Here is an 18,013-nt window from a genome sequence, read left to right as displayed (position 1 = left end):
CTAAGTATACATAATTGTTGTGTATTGCTACCCCCAATTTTCTGAAGCCCAGTAGTGGGTAATAATTGTTCCATTTCTATTCTTTCACTTGTCTACCATTTTCAACGGTTTGAAATATGCGTAGACGATGTGCAGCCTGAAGTTGCTTTTTTTCTTGTGTCAAAGGCAATAATTTATCTTTATACATAATTTCCAGATTATTGACACTGCACTGTTCCACTTCCATACTTCTCTCTCAATATCTTTCTTCACTAAGTAGTCAGTTGTCAGGTGCCCTTTTCCTGTATCAGATTAAAGTTACATGCTAATCCATTTAAGTCCAATGCCTTTATTCACAGTCATGAGTATTTCTTTTATTTGTTTTATACTCCTACAATCTTTTTTTTTCTTTCTTTCTTTTTTTCTTTCTTCTTTTTCTGCAGCTACCTTGTTCATAACTTATTGCCATGTGGGCTGCACTATAAAGAAATCATTATGTTTGCCACTACATAGTGCTTAAATACTACCTACTTCTCTTTTTATGACACAAGACATTACAAACTGAAAAGAAAACACAATATAAAGGATTTTCTGTATCAAACAACATCTTCCCTACCATGGCATCAAAGACACATGAAAAAATTATATTATTAATGGATGAAGCAAACCAGAGCCTTGCTCAGTGACTACATCTGCTCTCTGTCCTTGGAGCACGCCTAGAGTTTCATGAATCTGTTCTTGAGTAATATCATCAGTAAACAGGCAAATCCTAAATACATACTAATCAAGTGAACAAAAGAGAGTATCTCACATAATAAAAAAGGGTTAAAAAAAATCTAGATTTAAATCAGATTAAAACAAAAAATCAATTTTTCTACTCTGCAGCAATTATCCACCACAGAGGATTGTCATCTGTCAGAACAGTGTCTATCTTCAAACATATTTTGATTGGGATTTATTGCTTCCTATCTAACACAAGTGACAGAGCTCTATGAAAAAACCCCAAAAGTCCTGCTGAGGCTCCCTTAGCTTGATGGTTCGCTTTTTTACATTCAGGTTCAGTCCAAACCCCCGAGTTGGGTTTCAATTATTAATTTAATTAACAGTAAATGCCATTAAGTTTTTCCCACAAGCTCATCTTTCACTTCAGGTTATGCCTTAACATTTCCTATGTACATTATCCTACTAACAAAAATTATTATATTCAGCATTTCTATCCACCTTACTGCATTAGTTACATATTTTATGATGAGACTGGTTGTTTTTTTCACCATGTTGACTAAGGGATCCTCAACAACCAGCTCAGATGCAAGCTGATCTATCTAGTAGACAACTAAACTTAGCAAGTCTGACACATACTGTAGGAACCAGGCTCTTTGGAAGTAGTAGATTGCACTGCATTGTCTCAGCTGTTCAAATCTCTCTTGCTCTGCCAACATAGTACATTAATTGAATCATTACTTTGAGGACACATGGAAGTCCCAGCTGTGCTGTGCTTTCAGACCACTGGATACGAGTCTTCTGCCACCAACTCTGATACCAATCAGAAGCTGCTAGCCTGATGCAGAGGAAGTGAATATACTGACTTATTAGAAAGACAAACTCAATCTTGCCCTACTGAAAGTGAGCTCTGTTTAGTTGAGCTTATCCCCTTGTCTGTACATACCTACACTTAGGTAGGTATTGTAGAGCAAATTAACATGATGCATTTCCTTTAATCCATTCGTTTTAGCAAATCTCATTGTTTACACCAATTTCTAAAATGTTGCTTCTGTATCAGAAGATGCAAGTTTAATATATGTAGAGGGGAAGTAGTAGAATTCTGTCCTTTTATAAGCCTAGACAAATTATTTAGACCCTTAAAGTATTTAGCACCATTTTATACCCAATTACAAAGTACAATTGCTGAACATAAATGAAATGCTTTTAGAGTTGCAACTGCATTTGTACACATAATTTTAAAAATATGACTTTCATTTTCCCACTTACTATATGTGTAATTTTGATTACTTAGCCTCCATAGAAATTCTATGCAGCTATATCAACTAAATATTTACCCATGTTAATTTATTGTGAACACAAAAATAGCAAAATGCAAACTCCATCCATGCCTTTGAAGTTTTTATAGTAGACAAGGTCACAGAAGAATGAATTATGTACAGAGAGATGCAGAGAGAGCTTTTATGAACCATGATCCTGATATTTTGTCATTAGTTTTTTATTCATCTATTTTTACCAGGTTGAACTAGGAGTTACTGAAAAATATGCTCTACAATTAGGAGATTGAAAAAGAACCAAAAAAAAATTCCTGAGTCAACCATTTATCTCCTACTGAATTGTGTAAACTAAACTTAGTTCAAGCAAGAGCTCTCACATAGCAGTTCATATATTTTAATATGGTACAAGCACTCTGGATACATGGTACAGTTTATGGCTTAATTATGGCTTAATTTAAAACTAAAGGCAAAGATCTGCAGCTACAGAGTACACTGGGTGAAATCCTAACCAAGGCTTCTGGCTCGCCAGCCTAAACCAGGCACAATAAGGCACTAGGGAAGTCTTGATCTTTTACTGCTTCTCAAACCCTTCACATTTAACTGTGACTGTCAACCAGCATTTCTCTTAAGCAGAAATAACATCTTACAGCTGATGGTAACTGCAGGAGGAATATTTTAAAGTGCATGTTTCATTAATCTTATCCATCAAAAATATTCAGCTCTTTCCTATCATGGTGGTTCCATGATAGATTATCATGGAGATTATCACTAACTGGACCTGTTGATGTGAAATAACCCTCTGTAGGTAACTTTTAGTCTTTTCACTCAGAATTAAGTTTTAAGTGCCTTCTCTGTAAGCTCCTCCCAGAGTCACAGTCCCCATTCCTTCTTTTTTGTCTTGGCTTTTTGTTTTTCCTCACTTGCGTTTTTTTGTTTTTTTTTTTTTTTTTTTTTGTTCTCATTTTCAGCTGGGATCTTCCTCTGCTTGTCCTTTATAGCTGCACAGATCTTCAGAAAACAATCAAGAAAGAACCCCTCCTCAAACTGCCTCTGCTCTCCACGATGAGAGAGACAAAGATTCCTTGCTCAGTCTTACATGGTCTCCTTTGGAGGAATGAATCTGTCTTTGGGGTTACTTACCTGCTAGGTATAATCTAATTTTGATATCAACCTCCTAAAACCTTATAGGCATTTTAAATGGACAGAACTGCTCTGATTTCCACTTATATACATATATGGAAATATATCCTGATTTTGTGCTAAGACTTCTATTATTATATCATTACTGTAAGCTCCACAGAAATGTATTTGAAATGTATCAATTAGCCAAACAGATGAGTGGGATGAGAAAAAGATATGCTACAACCATGACTGTACAACAGAAACAATCTACACTTTTGGTATTAACTGTAAAGAGTTAATGGATCTTAAAACGCATCTCTGAAAATTATAACATTTCTTAAAATCATTATTTCATCTTTTTAAGGGTCAGATTCACATTTGTGCTTGTGCCTATTGCAACCTTTTGACAGTTTTATTGTTGAAAAATTCAAGGTACATCTCATAATTGTACCAGGAACATGCATTTATCATCGGCAACAGCTCTGTGCCACATGAAATGAATTACTGTAATAGATATGTCATGTAATAGCATCTTATTATCCTCTCCCTCTTTCTCCTCACCTTCTGCAATGAGCAGGTCAAAAATGATGATAAGTAGAACAGACAAAATGACTCCTGAAAAAGTTCAGTAAGCAAAATGATGCCTGCTAAAAATAATTCTCTAGCATTACAATGAGTAATTAACTTCAGGTTCAATACACTACATAATGAAAATGCTATACTAGGGCTTGAGCCCTAATGCTGCTGCTTGGCCCTAGCAGTCCAGCCGGGAGTGAGGCACTTTGGTGAATTGAGAATGAAGGTTAGCACCGTGGAAGGCCCCTTAGATCCTTCTGCCCTGATTTCTTCACTGCAGCCCTCTCATTACTGCTAAAAGGCAAGGTGATAAAAAGGTAAAACATACAAAACTCATCTGGGTGCTCCCTGCTGTTCCTACAGTTGCTGTGGCCTGAGAAGCAGAGCAACAAGGCCATGCCAGACAGGGCAGGAGGTGACACATGGAACGTGTGCCATAAGGATCCAGTCTCACCATGACCCTCCTAATGCAGTTCTCACTGAGCCTTGCACCATCAGTCCAGATTCTAATGGGTTAGCTTTGGACAAATTGACACAGAGAGAAAGGAGAGTATGGGCTAATCTGCTGCTTCAAACAGTAAGGAGGAGTTTCTTTAGTTTGGCATCAGCCCCACAACACAAACAACTGGTAGGGTGCAGCATGTCTCCTTTTAACCTTTCAGGAATTTTTTTTAGTTTAATTAGATTTTGGCCACATTAAAAAATTGTGGCTGCTAACTCAAAGACTAAGTTTCATCATAATGAATCTCTAATTTCCCAAGCACACTCTGATTAGTTCACATAATTTCAGCCTTACCTTCATTACACTTTTGTCACAAATATCTTTGTGATCACTTTCCCATCCCATCTGTAAGACAGCCTCAGTCATGTCATTCTCAATACTGCTCCCCTAACACGGAGTTTATGTGCTCAATTCTCAGAAAAGATGGGACTGTCATCAGCTCACTGAATTGCTTTTCCACTTTCCTAGCAATATGCAGCAGAGTGCCTCTGACAGCACTGCAACTCTGAGTGGTGGCTTCCACACTGAAGGTGCTGCTTAAAGGAACTAGATATATTTTTGCTACAAATAGGAGGAAGTAGTAAATTAGTCAGCAAAAGCTGATTTTCTGTTATTAAGATAGCAAATACTCCTAAGTCAATTTACAAGCCAAGGCTCTAGGCTTCTTTTCCTCCTACACCCTGTAGCTCAGCTGAGGAGCTTTCAAAGAAAATGGGTCCCTTTAAAGTTCTGCTTTTACTGAAGTCACTGAGCTGGGAGCAAATAAACAGCTCTTCATTTGGTCTTGTATGAAAATGTTCAACCTGAAAGCAGCTCAGTCAGACTGAAGTGCTGCCGATTGCAATGGCCACACTGGGGAAGAAACAAACATGGTCTCTCTGATGTTTGATTAGATGTGCTGCCAGTGGGATTTCACAGGGAAGTGCCATTTCTCTCTCCTCACATCCTTCCAGGGATGCTTCCAAGGTGGTCATGCCCTTTTTCTCAGCTTATTCAACAGTCATGGAGAGACATGTAGCAGAAAAGGGAGGGGCAAGGACTTTTCTTTGGGCAGTACATCCTAGCCTCTCATATTTCATCTTAGATTCCGCTATCTCCTCTTAATGTCAAAGCTCTCTGTTGGCCCCCAAGCCAACTCCTTAGGCCCGCTGAACTCTTGGTCCAGACCTTAACACAGGGGAAAAAAGGGGTACAAAAGTTCCGTTTACATACTCTGCTGACATAATGCATATTGGATGTTTGCAATTCTAGCCCCAGTATAATACAGTGAAGTGTTTAAAGGAGGGATACTATAAACATACTAATTTAGGCCTCAGCTCTTGCTTACCGCAGTTCCAAGCATCAAAGCTGCCTATTGTGCTTGGCAAAATCAGAACCTTAAAAATTCCCTTCAGCTTTTCAGCAGACTAAGATGTGCAATTCGGGAAAAAAAAAAAAAAACAAAACATCTTTACTGCTAAAGAAAAAAAGGCATTCTGGCATTGAAAGCTATATTTTGAAAAATACAGGGCTGGCTTTTACTCCCAGTGATGTCAATGTCAAAGCTCCAATTGACTTCAGTGGGAACATGATTGTATCCAATGAGTAAATAATTGCACATATTTCACATCTCATTGTTACTGAAAACTGTTCTTCAAAAAAGGAAAATAACAGCCTGGATTCAAGTACTCTATTAAAAAGTCATTTGAACTGCATTCTAGTTGAAATCACTTTTACCAATGAAAAGATCTTTTTGTTTATTCAAAATTTACATAATTAGAAAAGCACAAGAGACTTTGCTCTTTTCTCCAGTCTTAGTCCCGTCAGTCTTGAAGTGCTTAAGACTATCTCCAAGCCCAGATTTTGTAATTTTCTTTGGTTCTCTGCTTTCTACTAGTCCCAGAATTTTAATTTGTTTTGAGAAATTCCTCATGTCAAAAAATACCTTCTCTTGCATGGTCTTCGTTGTAAAACATCAGCATATCTACTCAGTTATTAAACTGTTATCTCAATGAAATGGGAACACAGTCAAAAGGTTGGGCATTATGTATCTTAGCTATGTCTCCACGTCAGAAAATTAAGACAGTGATGAATTACATATTACTATACAAAATTTTATTATCAGACACAAAATTCAAATTTGTTTTGCTTAAAATACAGAAGATCAAGTTTCTTTTAAAAAGAAATTCCATTTAGTCAGTCCTTAGAGTGGAATAAAAATTTTATGTTGAACACACAGCAGTCCCATATTTATGTAATCATTGTTAAAGGCATGTAACATAAAACACTGTTCTCAGAAATTCATATATTTTATTTGGGTAATGGTTTCAATTTCTGAATAGTACTATATTCACTAATTAGCATTGAAAGAATAATTCTGCTTTTATTCAAAAAGCCTAGAATGCTCCAATAAATGAAAAACTTTATTCAGTGTGGCCTTTTAGATATACTGATAATCAGTAAACATCTCCCTTCTATATGCAAAATATATCCTTTTTTGTGAAAAAAGAAAGAGGAGAGAGAGTAGTTGGCTCTATACAAAGCTGTGATTTTAAATTCAGCAAAAACATATCACCATATACTGCACCTGAAACCTGTGCAGAAACAGGTTTCAACCTAAACCACATTCCAGAAATACTGGTTCAGTCATATGCAGGAGCTTACAGTGAATATACATTAATTTGTAATGCTTGATTAATCCCTCAGACATCAATAGGACTGCCTACAGATTTATATATATATATATGGTGGAATCTTGGTCAACATAGCCTCACAACCTGCCTTAAATCCAACTGTTTTGCTGAGTTGAAACTGTTTGAATAAGATCTATAAATACAAATAACCAATGAATAATTTTTCAAAGTAAAATGTCCAGAACTAAAAGCTATACATGCATGTACACATGGCACATAGAAAGAAAAATACAGTATTACACAATCATCTGTATTTTCTCTATATGAAAATGGCATTCTGATCTGGCAAAAAGACATTTATGTGAAAACACTGGTGAACTGTATCTAAACATGACAAAAACCTGAATTCCAAAGAGTAAAGATTTGAGAACTGATGAAAAAATATGTTCTTCTAATTACAGTATTCAGAATTAATCTAAGGTTGAAACAGAATTAACTGAGGGACTCATCCGTTTTAACCAGCATTAACAGCTACACGATGACTTCTTTCTTCTTTAAAGCGTCAAAAGATCTTACATGTGGACTCTTTTGGAAAAATAATGAAATTTATCATCAATCCTTTATTTTCAATAATATGATTAATTTATGTCATTGATGTGTGTGTAGTTAGTTTTCAGAGAACTAGTTTGTATTTATCCTCTGCAAAAATACAGCAACTGAACACCTTTCAGTAAAACATCAGACAGGGAGACACAATCTCTGTTTTTATAAGGCTGTATGTTTCACCCACACCAAAGCCTATTGTCTCTCAAACATAACAACAACATAGCAAAATTACATTTACACATATAATAAAGATGTCTTTATACAGGGTAGTTATACAGTAATTACAATGATTTTTCCATTAGAAATGGTCAGTTTGTTTTTACTTCACTGAGTGTCTAAGTCCAGGAAAGTCCATCTCTGCTGAAATCCACTGTTTGCAGGAAAAAGAGAAGGTGGTAGCCACACTCTTCACAGTACAGTATTCTACAGTTCTCCAAAAATATTATAAAGCTTTATCATATTGGAACCAATCACAAAGTATTATTCTAATGAAAAGCCAAAGGAAAATGAAAAACATTTGTCATCCAATATGTGCTACTGAAACCTAGATACAAATACATGAAACATCCTGTACAGCAGCCAAGCTGCCACCTGTTTTGGGAGCCATGGGGAAGATCCTCAGCTGGAATTCACATCAGTCACTTCAACGGATCTACCTCACTGGGCACCAACAGAGACTCTGCGGCCACACATGCTCCACCAGTTTGGCCGCAGATTATTTTGAAATCACAGAAACCAACATATTAAGTGGAGTGAAATGCATCACAAACTGAGACTGCATCTTGGCTGCTGGCCTGGTCCATCGTACCACGGCTATCCTGACCAAGCAAATCCAAGTGACGCTGTCCAGAAAACACTGGGACACTCTGGCAAGAGCCTCCTGGCTCATGACTGCCTGCTGCAGTCTGCTCTCACACAGCTGCTCACCTGTGATCTCTACTTTGATGCTTTGATGCTCTTAGGAAATGGTACACATGAAATAAGCAAAGCATTCTGAAATCCCGTTTGGCAAGGTCACACTTATTTCACTAGTTACAAATCAGTCAAATATAAATGCCTTTTCTTCTGAGAAATTAGATCTGTTCTGACTCACACTGCTTCTCACATGCGTGATTCTCCTTAAACACATCTCAATGAAACTGGCTCCGTATGTCTTTTCAATTCCAGCCTCAACTGTGTTATCATATTCTGAGATCAAGCCCAGAATCCCCCTCCACTGTCAGCATGGACATGAGACAGAGCTAAGTTTAACCAGATTCTTCAAAATATACTTGATTTTAAAATTCTGCCCAATGAGGGCATGTGGTCTTACTTTGGTGAAAAATCCTTTCTTCCCTTCCTGCACACTGAAAACAAAATTACTCATGTCAGTATGGACTACTTGCTCAAGTCAGAGTGGTTTCACTGATTTTCAGAACTTCTATTAAGACTGGTAGAACCCTGCAGAATCATATGAGAAACAAAGTAGCCAATTTTTTACATTTTTATATGTAAAAAGAGTGCTGTACAGTCACTGGTACCATACAGGTTTACACAGGCATCTGATTAGTGTTTTTTGGGTTTTTTGTTTTTTGGGGTTTTTAATGGTATGAGTACAGTTACTACTATTACTAGACTTATTGCCACAAATAATTTGTAGTACATCCTTCCAACCCACCTGTTAGAAAAAAGCCCAAGAAATTCCTGTTACACTTTCAAATATTAACAGAATCATCATAAAGAAAAAGAGTGTCTGTGTTCCTATTCATACTAGATAATTAAATATTTGACTGTTCAAAATTACTTCTGAAGAAGGGACACTATAATATTCTAGACCTTTACAAACATTTTGGTCAGTGCTTTTCAGCTGGGGTGGCCAGAGCTCAGGGCTTACGCTTTTTCTGAACAGTGCATGTTCATTAGCTGGACCTTTACTTTCTGCTAGCACAAGGCAATGACATTCATCTCTGAAGATCACCCACAACCCATACTCAGCCAAGGGACCTTCTGTCTGTTCCATACAGATGAAAGAAAGTTGGGTGGAGCCTTTCTGCATTTCAGTGGTTCCCAGCTGCTTTCCTAACCCTGGTGGTCTGGCAGCAGTGGCAGGTGATATAGCCAGCTGTTTTCTGGGCAAACAGACTCTCTTCAGGCTGCTTCACAGCTGGATGGTTCTTTTACTCCTTCATGCCCATACTGACACTGTGGCTATATGTCCTGCTTAGGGCAGGCAGCCTGATTTGGTGAGTACTCACAGCAAGAGTGAGTATAAGCTGATTATATACATTAGCAGTTTTCAAACCCACATCCATTTTCCTCAAAGAAAAAGTTGCACATTTTCCTCAAAGTCTATTTTCAGTATCATTTATGATCATGTCGAAAATCAAAACCTTATTATGCAAGTATCTAAATAAAGACACCCTCCCCTGCAAATATTAGCTTTGTTTTATTCTATCCAAATTAGATTTTTATGGAAAAAGTATCTCTGTGGAAGATTTTACACACACACACACACACACACACACACACACACACACACACACACTCACACACACTTTTCATTTTTTATTACTTACTACTAAAGACCTAATTGTATGGTTCAGGATCTTTACTGTGAAAGCACCCTTCTGCATCAGGGCATATTTCCTTTGGCACTCTAAAGATCAGTGGAAAATCTACAACAGACCAAAAACAACAGAAATTCACCTTCAGTTTTCAATGTAATATCAGAATTCTTGCTATATTCACTGAAAAGATAATCAAAGGTCACAAATTTAGATGCACTTGAGAACATATGAAATCTGTTTTTATCATAATTAATGTCCAAGTACTCCCAGTAAGAGCAGAAATGATAATCAAAGGTCACAAATTTAGATGTACTTGAGAACATATGAAGTTTTTTTTAAATCACAATTAATGCCCAAGTACTCCCAGTAATAGCAGAAATGACACGTCATTTCACAAGAATGTTTTCACTGAATTCTGCCCTTGTCACAATTAGTAGCTACTACCATTTTAACAGCTATTAGCAGTGGATACATGAATAATTCTACCAGCTACAAAGTAATAGGTCAGATACTTGTAGTGGACAATTTTATAAAAATACAATAGCTATTTCGTTTTGCTGGCATAGAATCATGTCTATTCATATGTCTTCCTATATGATTTCGGAAACCATATCAATTAATAACTACAAAGGATCCTGAGTCATACAAAGGCTGATTAGAGATTCTACCCTCATCAAATCTCTATAAAATGACACCCATGTCCATGTCCACACAGCATTCACATTTTGCAAAATCTTCTTTCATTAAAAAGGACAAAGTCAAGCACTGGATTAGAAAATGCTGAAAAGTATGGAGTATTTGGCTTCCTAATCACAATCCAAATCATAAAAATGAGGACCACCTTTAGACATGGACAAGGGAAGAAAAGGACTGATAAAAGAGAAAGAAAATCAATATGATAAATAGATTTTTCTAAGCAAATTGTATTAGAACTTTCCATAAGGAATCAACTATTCTTTAACACACAGCTGTGTGAAACTTCTTAAAAAAAAGTTTCTAAAGATGTGTAATAAAATGCAGGATGTTTGAATATTGCAGAAAACAGTTATGGGTTTTTTTAGATTTAATCCATTTAAATATAATCCTGATTCAGTGTGAAACAGCAAAATACAAAATATAAAAATAAAATAATAGAGAATTATAATGGAAAGGCCAGTTCAACCTTGGAGCAGTAATACTAACATTATTAGAATACAATTATTAGCAACACATTAACAGGTATGAATAATGTATACACTTAGGACTTGATATCTGTGGTAGACCAGTTGCTCAAGGCCACTAAAATATCAATTTACATCCAACACCAGCTAAATGTGCAAGAACTTCAATCCAAATGAGCAAGAGTGGGAATTTCTGTGCACTGTGCAGAACACACAGGCTGTAATGAACTTTTGACTTTGGAATATACTTTAATCAGTGGGAAGACCAGAAACTTTTATGTGCAACTTGCAAGGTATGTGGCTCAATCTGTGGTTCTGGAAAAATCATCAAAGACAATACTGACTAAAAGTGTTAAGGTACAGACCGTTTCACACTCTTCTGTTCTCTGAAATCCTCCAAGCAATTCATATTTGAGGGCTTGGCTTTCTGCACACTCTTTGGATATCACAATTTTAGCCTTTATTAAAGGGCACAGGTTATATTAAATAGTATTTGGCTTGCGTTTTTATTATTAAAAAAAAGTCTGCACGTGATTTTTCTCAGTAGAAATTAAAAATGTGACGCTACATACTGGCATTAAGATTGAGTTTGGTCAACCACATAAAATAATACTTTTCACTTTTAAATCCCTTTCATAAGAAGATATTCCATTGCTTTGCTAACATTAGTCAAGCCTCACAACACCCCTGTGAGGTAGGTAAAATACAAAGGAGGAGGAGGATTTCACTCAGCTTTGACATGATAATGTCTCTGGCCAGCAGGTTCACTAGCACTGCAACACAGCACAAAGGCTTAGGACTTACTGTAAGGCAAAGAGTTAACAGTACAAGAGCACAGGATTCCCTCTTCTTTTGGTTATATGTGAGTCAAGCTAATGTGCTACACAGCGCCCAACAGCTGAACAAATGCCCCCAACAAGGATTTCATGCACTCAATCCACAAAGAAGAGCCTCCAAAAGTAAAGGGCACACAATGAAAGGTGCAATAACAGCTTAGTTATGGGATGGAGCAGAATACCTTGGGAATGAGAGCCCAGAAAACAACACTGACTCCACATAACTCTGAAAATATCTGAAGATTGTTGGGTTTGATTCTTTTCACACTAATGTTTCAATTCACAACTTACTGGGGATAAGCAACTGCAAGTGTAAAGCGTGTTGATTATTTTCCATGCCTTGTGAGGGGACAACCAGAAAGAATGGCTGCTCCCTGCATTGGTGGGCCATGTGTTCCCAATGTATACAGCCATGATGTGGTCAGATGGTTGGGATAGGTTCGGACGGGACAAAGAAACACTGCCCCACATCCACATTCTATCTCTGAAGCCGCTGCAATCTGACTCCTGAAAACTGTATTCTTGTAGCTTTTTGCTTCACAGTGTAGACATGAGAGAGTATTTGGCCCCCACCAGTTTTACCCTCAGCATTTAGCTTCAGAGTGCAGATAGTTACTGTACAATTCCACTGCATCTCTGATCTTTCAGATTAAGGATTGAGAAGAGACAAACATCATTAAGAAAAATGTCATTCATGAACAATAGTCTATGTGAAGTACAAGGGAACAGAAAGAAAACCATGCTCTTAGTATCAGTCAAATAAACACAAATAAACACATGTACACAGCCCTCACTTTCTCCATATTTCACTTTTCAGTGATGACATAAATAGTATATTCCATATTTGCAGAAGTATTGCCCATATAGAGAATCTGACTTGTCTATCATAATAAATCATTACAGAGACTGGTCTACCACATGCAAGACAGCCCTCTTGGGTAATTTTAAGTCTTTGCATGCAAGATATTCTGCCTTTTTCCTAATTTTCATTTGAATCTTATGTTTATTTATAATACTTGTGCACTATGAGCTAAAAATCTTACTACTGCACAGGCTGGATGACCTGGGTGATCCATTGTGAGTTTCAGTGCCTTGTAAAGTAGCTGAGAAGAGGTGGTTCATGGATTCTGCAATATCAATGCAAAGCTCCTGCCCCAGCACATGTTCACATTTTAAACTACGCTGTTTCACTGATCAGCAGTGAACAAATGTATATGATTATAATGTAATGACGATGTCCTTCTCATTTTCTCTCTAATCCTGCTCCTGGCCCTTTTCTCTGTCTCCTCTCTTACTATTCTGCTTATTTAAATAAAGGAACATGGAGACTGCAGATACAACTGGCAACTCAAAAAATGACCTGGTATCTTTACAATCATTAAGAGACAATCTTAGTGATAGACAAACTGGCAGCAAGTGGGAAAGTTGATTTTACATCTCATACCACCCCAAGCTGGAAGCCTTCTGCATTTCCTTTTCCTGGCTTTCCTTTTGTTCATTGAAATAGTGATTGTCGTAGAGTCTTTGTGCTTTGTATAATGCCCAACTTTGATGTAACCGGAATTCACATACAAAATGTGGCTGTTATACATAAGCATGCTAAAATACAGGCAGACAGTACAAGCATGCACAAATAGTCTTTGAAATAGTCTTTTTTGTTTGGTTTTTTCCTCGACATTTACATGCACCACTTAATATCATGTTTGGTTGTGTACATTGAGGACTGGGTTTCACAAGCATTCATTATCTTCTCTTCTGAAAATCTTCTGACAATTTCACAAGATTTCAGTGTAAAAAAAAAAATCCACAATGAAAAAAACAATAAACCAAAAACCTTATCCCTGCAATCTGATCTTCTCCTCATGATTTTCATGTTGAACACTTTTAAAATGTCTCCTCTTCCTCTTGCAGTGAATCATGTTATATGATTAGCTAAAAAGACAGATTACTGTGTCAAGGATTTTCTTAGCCACTGGAACAGTTCTTCCTTATAAAGCCTTTGCCACCTCACATTGGCTTCCACTGTTTCCACAGCACGAGAGAAAGAGACAGCAGCTCCCCCTTCGTAACTCTTTATGAAGTTCTTTAGCTGGAAATACAAGTTACCAGGTTAAATTTGCAGTAACTAAAAAAGCAAGTATTTCCAGTGCACACAAAGTCAGCCATTTAGGACAAACTTCCACAATCAATGTAGAAGTAAATGCAGTATGAGGTAGAAAGATTTAATAGGAAATATATTAAGACAGCAAACTGTCAATTAGATGTGATGCAATTGCTTCACATTGCACTGGAAGATATTGATATGTCAGTGCTGGATCACATTAATATAATTACCTCCTTCCCTCCTGCAGCTCAACTGCTGCACTGGGTAGACAGCTGCTTTAAACTTTTATTCGTACCTAAGAAACCAAACTAGGAGCACTGGAATGGCTACTAATTAAGGTTTACATGCAAATATCAGCAGAAGGCAGTCCTGATGCCCTTTGGTTTTATCAAGCTTCAAAACACATTAATTTTATTTTGATGTGCAGATCCCTTTTGGTTATATGATACAGGTCAGTTGCTGAAAAAATGAAGGGATGGTTACAGTGAGAAGAGAATGGCAAAATAGCAAGTGGGCATGCATTTGACAATCTTTGAATGCCTGAAACATACTCCTTCCCTTATGAGAAAACTTTGATCATTTTTTCTGCAGACTGAAAAGGCTTTTGCTCTGTTCTTGTGTATACTCAAAGTATAGCACCAGCACATGGATTGTTATAACCGATGGCACTGGCAGGTTTTCAATTATTGTTGTTCTTTTCAAGTGAAAATTGTAAGGCTGATCTGCACAATAGTTTGCAGACTTGTACAAAATTAAGATGGTTTTAGCAACACTTATGAATAACTAGTTAATTATTTTTCCCGGTGACATCAAATTCACCTTGGTTTCTAAATTCTGACTTCCAGCAATATCTCTGTGCCTGAAAAGCTTGATTCTGCAACTGTCTCATTCCCATCATAGTTAAAAGCATGAAAGGGACCTGGAAACTACCAAAATCAGACTTTACCTGAACTCTGTAGTTTTTATACCAAAATGTTTACAATACTATTTTCTTTTAGGGAAGTATAACCAGACAGCTTACCAATCCTATCATGAAAGGGGAAACTAAGAGTACACAAGGCTTCCTTGTGCAGGGCAGATACTCAAATCTAACCAACAGTGTCATTCCCACCTGAGGGGAGGAATGACCCCCCACCTAGGGAGGAATCACCTGTGGCTTCTCCCTAAGCTACTGAGGTCACTAGACATGAGTGCAGACAAATGGCTGAATGCAAAACATCAGAGCACAATCAGACTTCAAGTAATGGTGGTTGTGCTGCTTAAGAATCACTGTATCCATTTGGAGCAGCACTGAGTAGGTGTAGCACAGGGTGCAGCACAACTGCACAACTACCTCAGTCAGAACAGAGATGTTAAGTTAAAATGAGAAATTTTTCCCATCTAAATAAGAAGTACAAATTATTGAGACATCATTTGGCCAGCATATTCAGTTAGCAGATTTTCTCACATGGAAAATACTGTGAGAAAAACAGAGAACACATTGGCAGCTCCTAATTTCAACACTGATGTTTTCAAGGACTGCCCTCTGCAGCATAAGCTAATGAAGATAGAAACATCCCATCTTCAGTTTCTCAACCAAGTCAAGAGAAAAAGACAAACCTTCATATCCAGCCAAGCACAAAGAACTGCCTGCACAGTCCCCCTCCTGACACCATCTTTACACACTTACGGGCTTTTGTGATCTGCTCCTCCTCCTTGTGCTACCCAACACACTTGGTTCTGCACAGGCAGTTGGGCCTTCAACTGCAGCAGAGAGAACAGTTTCTGGACAACCATATCATTGTTCCTGCCCTGATCCCTGCTTGCAATGAACACAGACTCACATGACAGAAGTAATTTAAAAATTACCTCTCTTAGTTCTCCTTCAGTATTGAGGAATTCTGTGACTCCACTAACAAGCTTTGAATTCATAAATAATGCTTCTCCATACCTGCAAGGGCAAAAAGAAGATGCACAGAGAGTTACTGCAAGAGCCAGGTCAACAGAAAATTAGAAAGTAATCTTCTGTAATCAAGGGAGAAGGCATAGGACTGATTTTGGGGGATAAAAGGAATAGCACTGGAACTCGGTACTGGTATTTCAGGCTAAAAACCTAGACTAAGACCTTCTTCTAGGCTGAAATGTTTGTGATTATTAAGTCAGATGCTATTAAGCAGAATGGGTATAACTACAGGCACAGATGAGTGCTTCAGGGGAGGAGAGGACCAAATCACCTCCCACTTAATGGAACAGAGGAGTCTGAGGAGGGACTTCATGGCAGTCTACAACTTCCTCATGAGGGGAAGAGGAGAGACAGGCACTGATCTCTTCTCTGTGGTGCCCAGTGACAGGACCTGAGGGAATGGCCTGAAGTTGTGTCAGGGGAGGTTTAGGCTGGGTATCAGGAAAAGGTTCTTCATCCAGAAGAACCTTTCTGGTTCTGGTTGGTTCTTTCTGTTCTGGTTGGGCACCAGAACAGGCTCCCCAGGGAAGTGCTCACAATACCAAACCTGTCTGAGTTGAAGCAGTATTTGGACAATGCTCTTGGGCACACTGTGTTACTCATGGGAATGGTCCTGTGCAGGGCCAAGAGTTGGACTCAATTATCCTTGTGGATCCCTTCCAACTCAGTTTATTCTGTGATTCTGTGAAATAAAGCTCAAAATATAGGTCCAATGAAGGAGCAGAGCAGCAACTATGGAGAATTATTCTGAGGAACCCTTCAAGCTGTACCATTAAATCAGACTTTTTGATGTGCTACAGCCTTCTCTGCATTTTGTATTCATCCATCTCATCTACATTACAAATAGCCTCTCAAAAACTGAATTGAATCAAATTTTCTTGTTCCAGTACCTGATAATTAAAATAAATAATCCTGATAGGAATAATACTACTAAAATAATCCCCTGGGCAACAACGCAGCATTTCAAAGAACCAACCTGGAATAAAAATTTGAAAGCCTGGGCAAGGAATATTTAAAGGACATGCAGAAGCAATCAGGAATGACATTTGGCAGGCAGTTGCTTTGAAATTGGCTGTTCAAGTCCTCCTGTTCACTTGTTTTTCCACAATTTTTTTCAATCCTCCAAATGAAGCACTATATCACTACTGACCAGAACACTCCTTAAATTTTACATTTCATGTTGGAATAGTTTGTGAGGTTTGTTGTTTTGGGGCTTGGGGTTTTCTCGGTCTCCAGCATGAAGAGTATAATTCCACTGGAAACCAGAAGTTACGTCAAGCTAGATGTCATTCAGCACAGTAAAAGGCACTTGACAAATAATTGCCCTTATCTATAGCTGCAGGTATGTTCAAAGCTAATCTAAACACTGGTTTTAAGGCAGGGAATACAGACCTCCTGTCAGACATGTGTAAGTATTACCAATAGACTTTACTGAAATTATGTTCATCTGGAGGAACAATTCAATTCATCGTCCACTTTTACAGACTGATTTATAGAAGGAGTTCAAAATTCAAAGTGAAACGAACCAGCACAGTCAGAGCTTTCTGTTCTGCTTCCGTTAATCCCAAATTGATTACCCTTAAATGCTTAGGTACTCTAAGCCACAGTTCTTTCAAAGGAGAGAAAGAAAGAGGAGAGCCAAAGCAATAGGTATAGAAAGATGGGGAGGGAAGAGAACTAGGATCTCTTTGACAAGATTCTCTTTTAAGGAATGTTTACGCTATATTGCTTGTTATCTTGAGCTCTTGTGAGGAGAAACGCTGTTAGAGGTATCAAAAATCCTACTCCCTGAGCACTAATAAATGAATTATTAATGGCTATTTCAGTAATTACATCTCTTTTCCCAAAATTTCAGTCACACTGGCATATACAGACATCCAGAGGCAAACTAAGGAAGTAGGGATTTCATGGTACTCTAAGTACATTTAAGCTTTCTAACAAAGCCCTTTATTATTACAGTCTCAGACATAATTGACTGTTTGGAAAACTGGAAGCTCCTCTTGATAGGGTATTTTGACAAGGTTACCAATC

General features: G+C 37.7%; 1 protein-coding gene across 2 annotated transcripts in view; it reads right to left on the bottom strand.

Annotated features, from left to right (window-relative positions):
* Nucleotides 1-12,726: 12,726 nt before the first annotated feature.
* Nucleotides 12,727-18,013, bottom strand: part of TRHDE (thyrotropin releasing hormone degrading enzyme) — a 202,038-nt gene continuing 196,751 nt past the window's right edge. For both annotated transcript variants that reach the window (XM_068190227.1, XM_068190228.1), the window contains 2 exons: nt 15,889-15,970; nt 12,727-14,025 (listed from right to left, as the gene is read on the bottom strand). In XM_068190227.1, coding sequence (XP_068046328.1) covers nt 13,882-14,025; nt 15,889-15,970 — 226 coding nt within the window. In that variant the 3' untranslated portion in view covers nt 12,727-13,881. The remainder of the gene's footprint in view (nt 14,026-15,888; nt 15,971-18,013) is intronic.

This window comes from Anomalospiza imberbis, chromosome 5, assembly GCF_031753505.1.
Source record: "Anomalospiza imberbis isolate Cuckoo-Finch-1a 21T00152 chromosome 5, ASM3175350v1, whole genome shotgun sequence".
Taxonomy (NCBI): domain Eukaryota; kingdom Metazoa; phylum Chordata; class Aves; order Passeriformes; family Viduidae; genus Anomalospiza; species Anomalospiza imberbis.
This window is presented reverse-complemented; position numbering and strand designations above follow the sequence as displayed.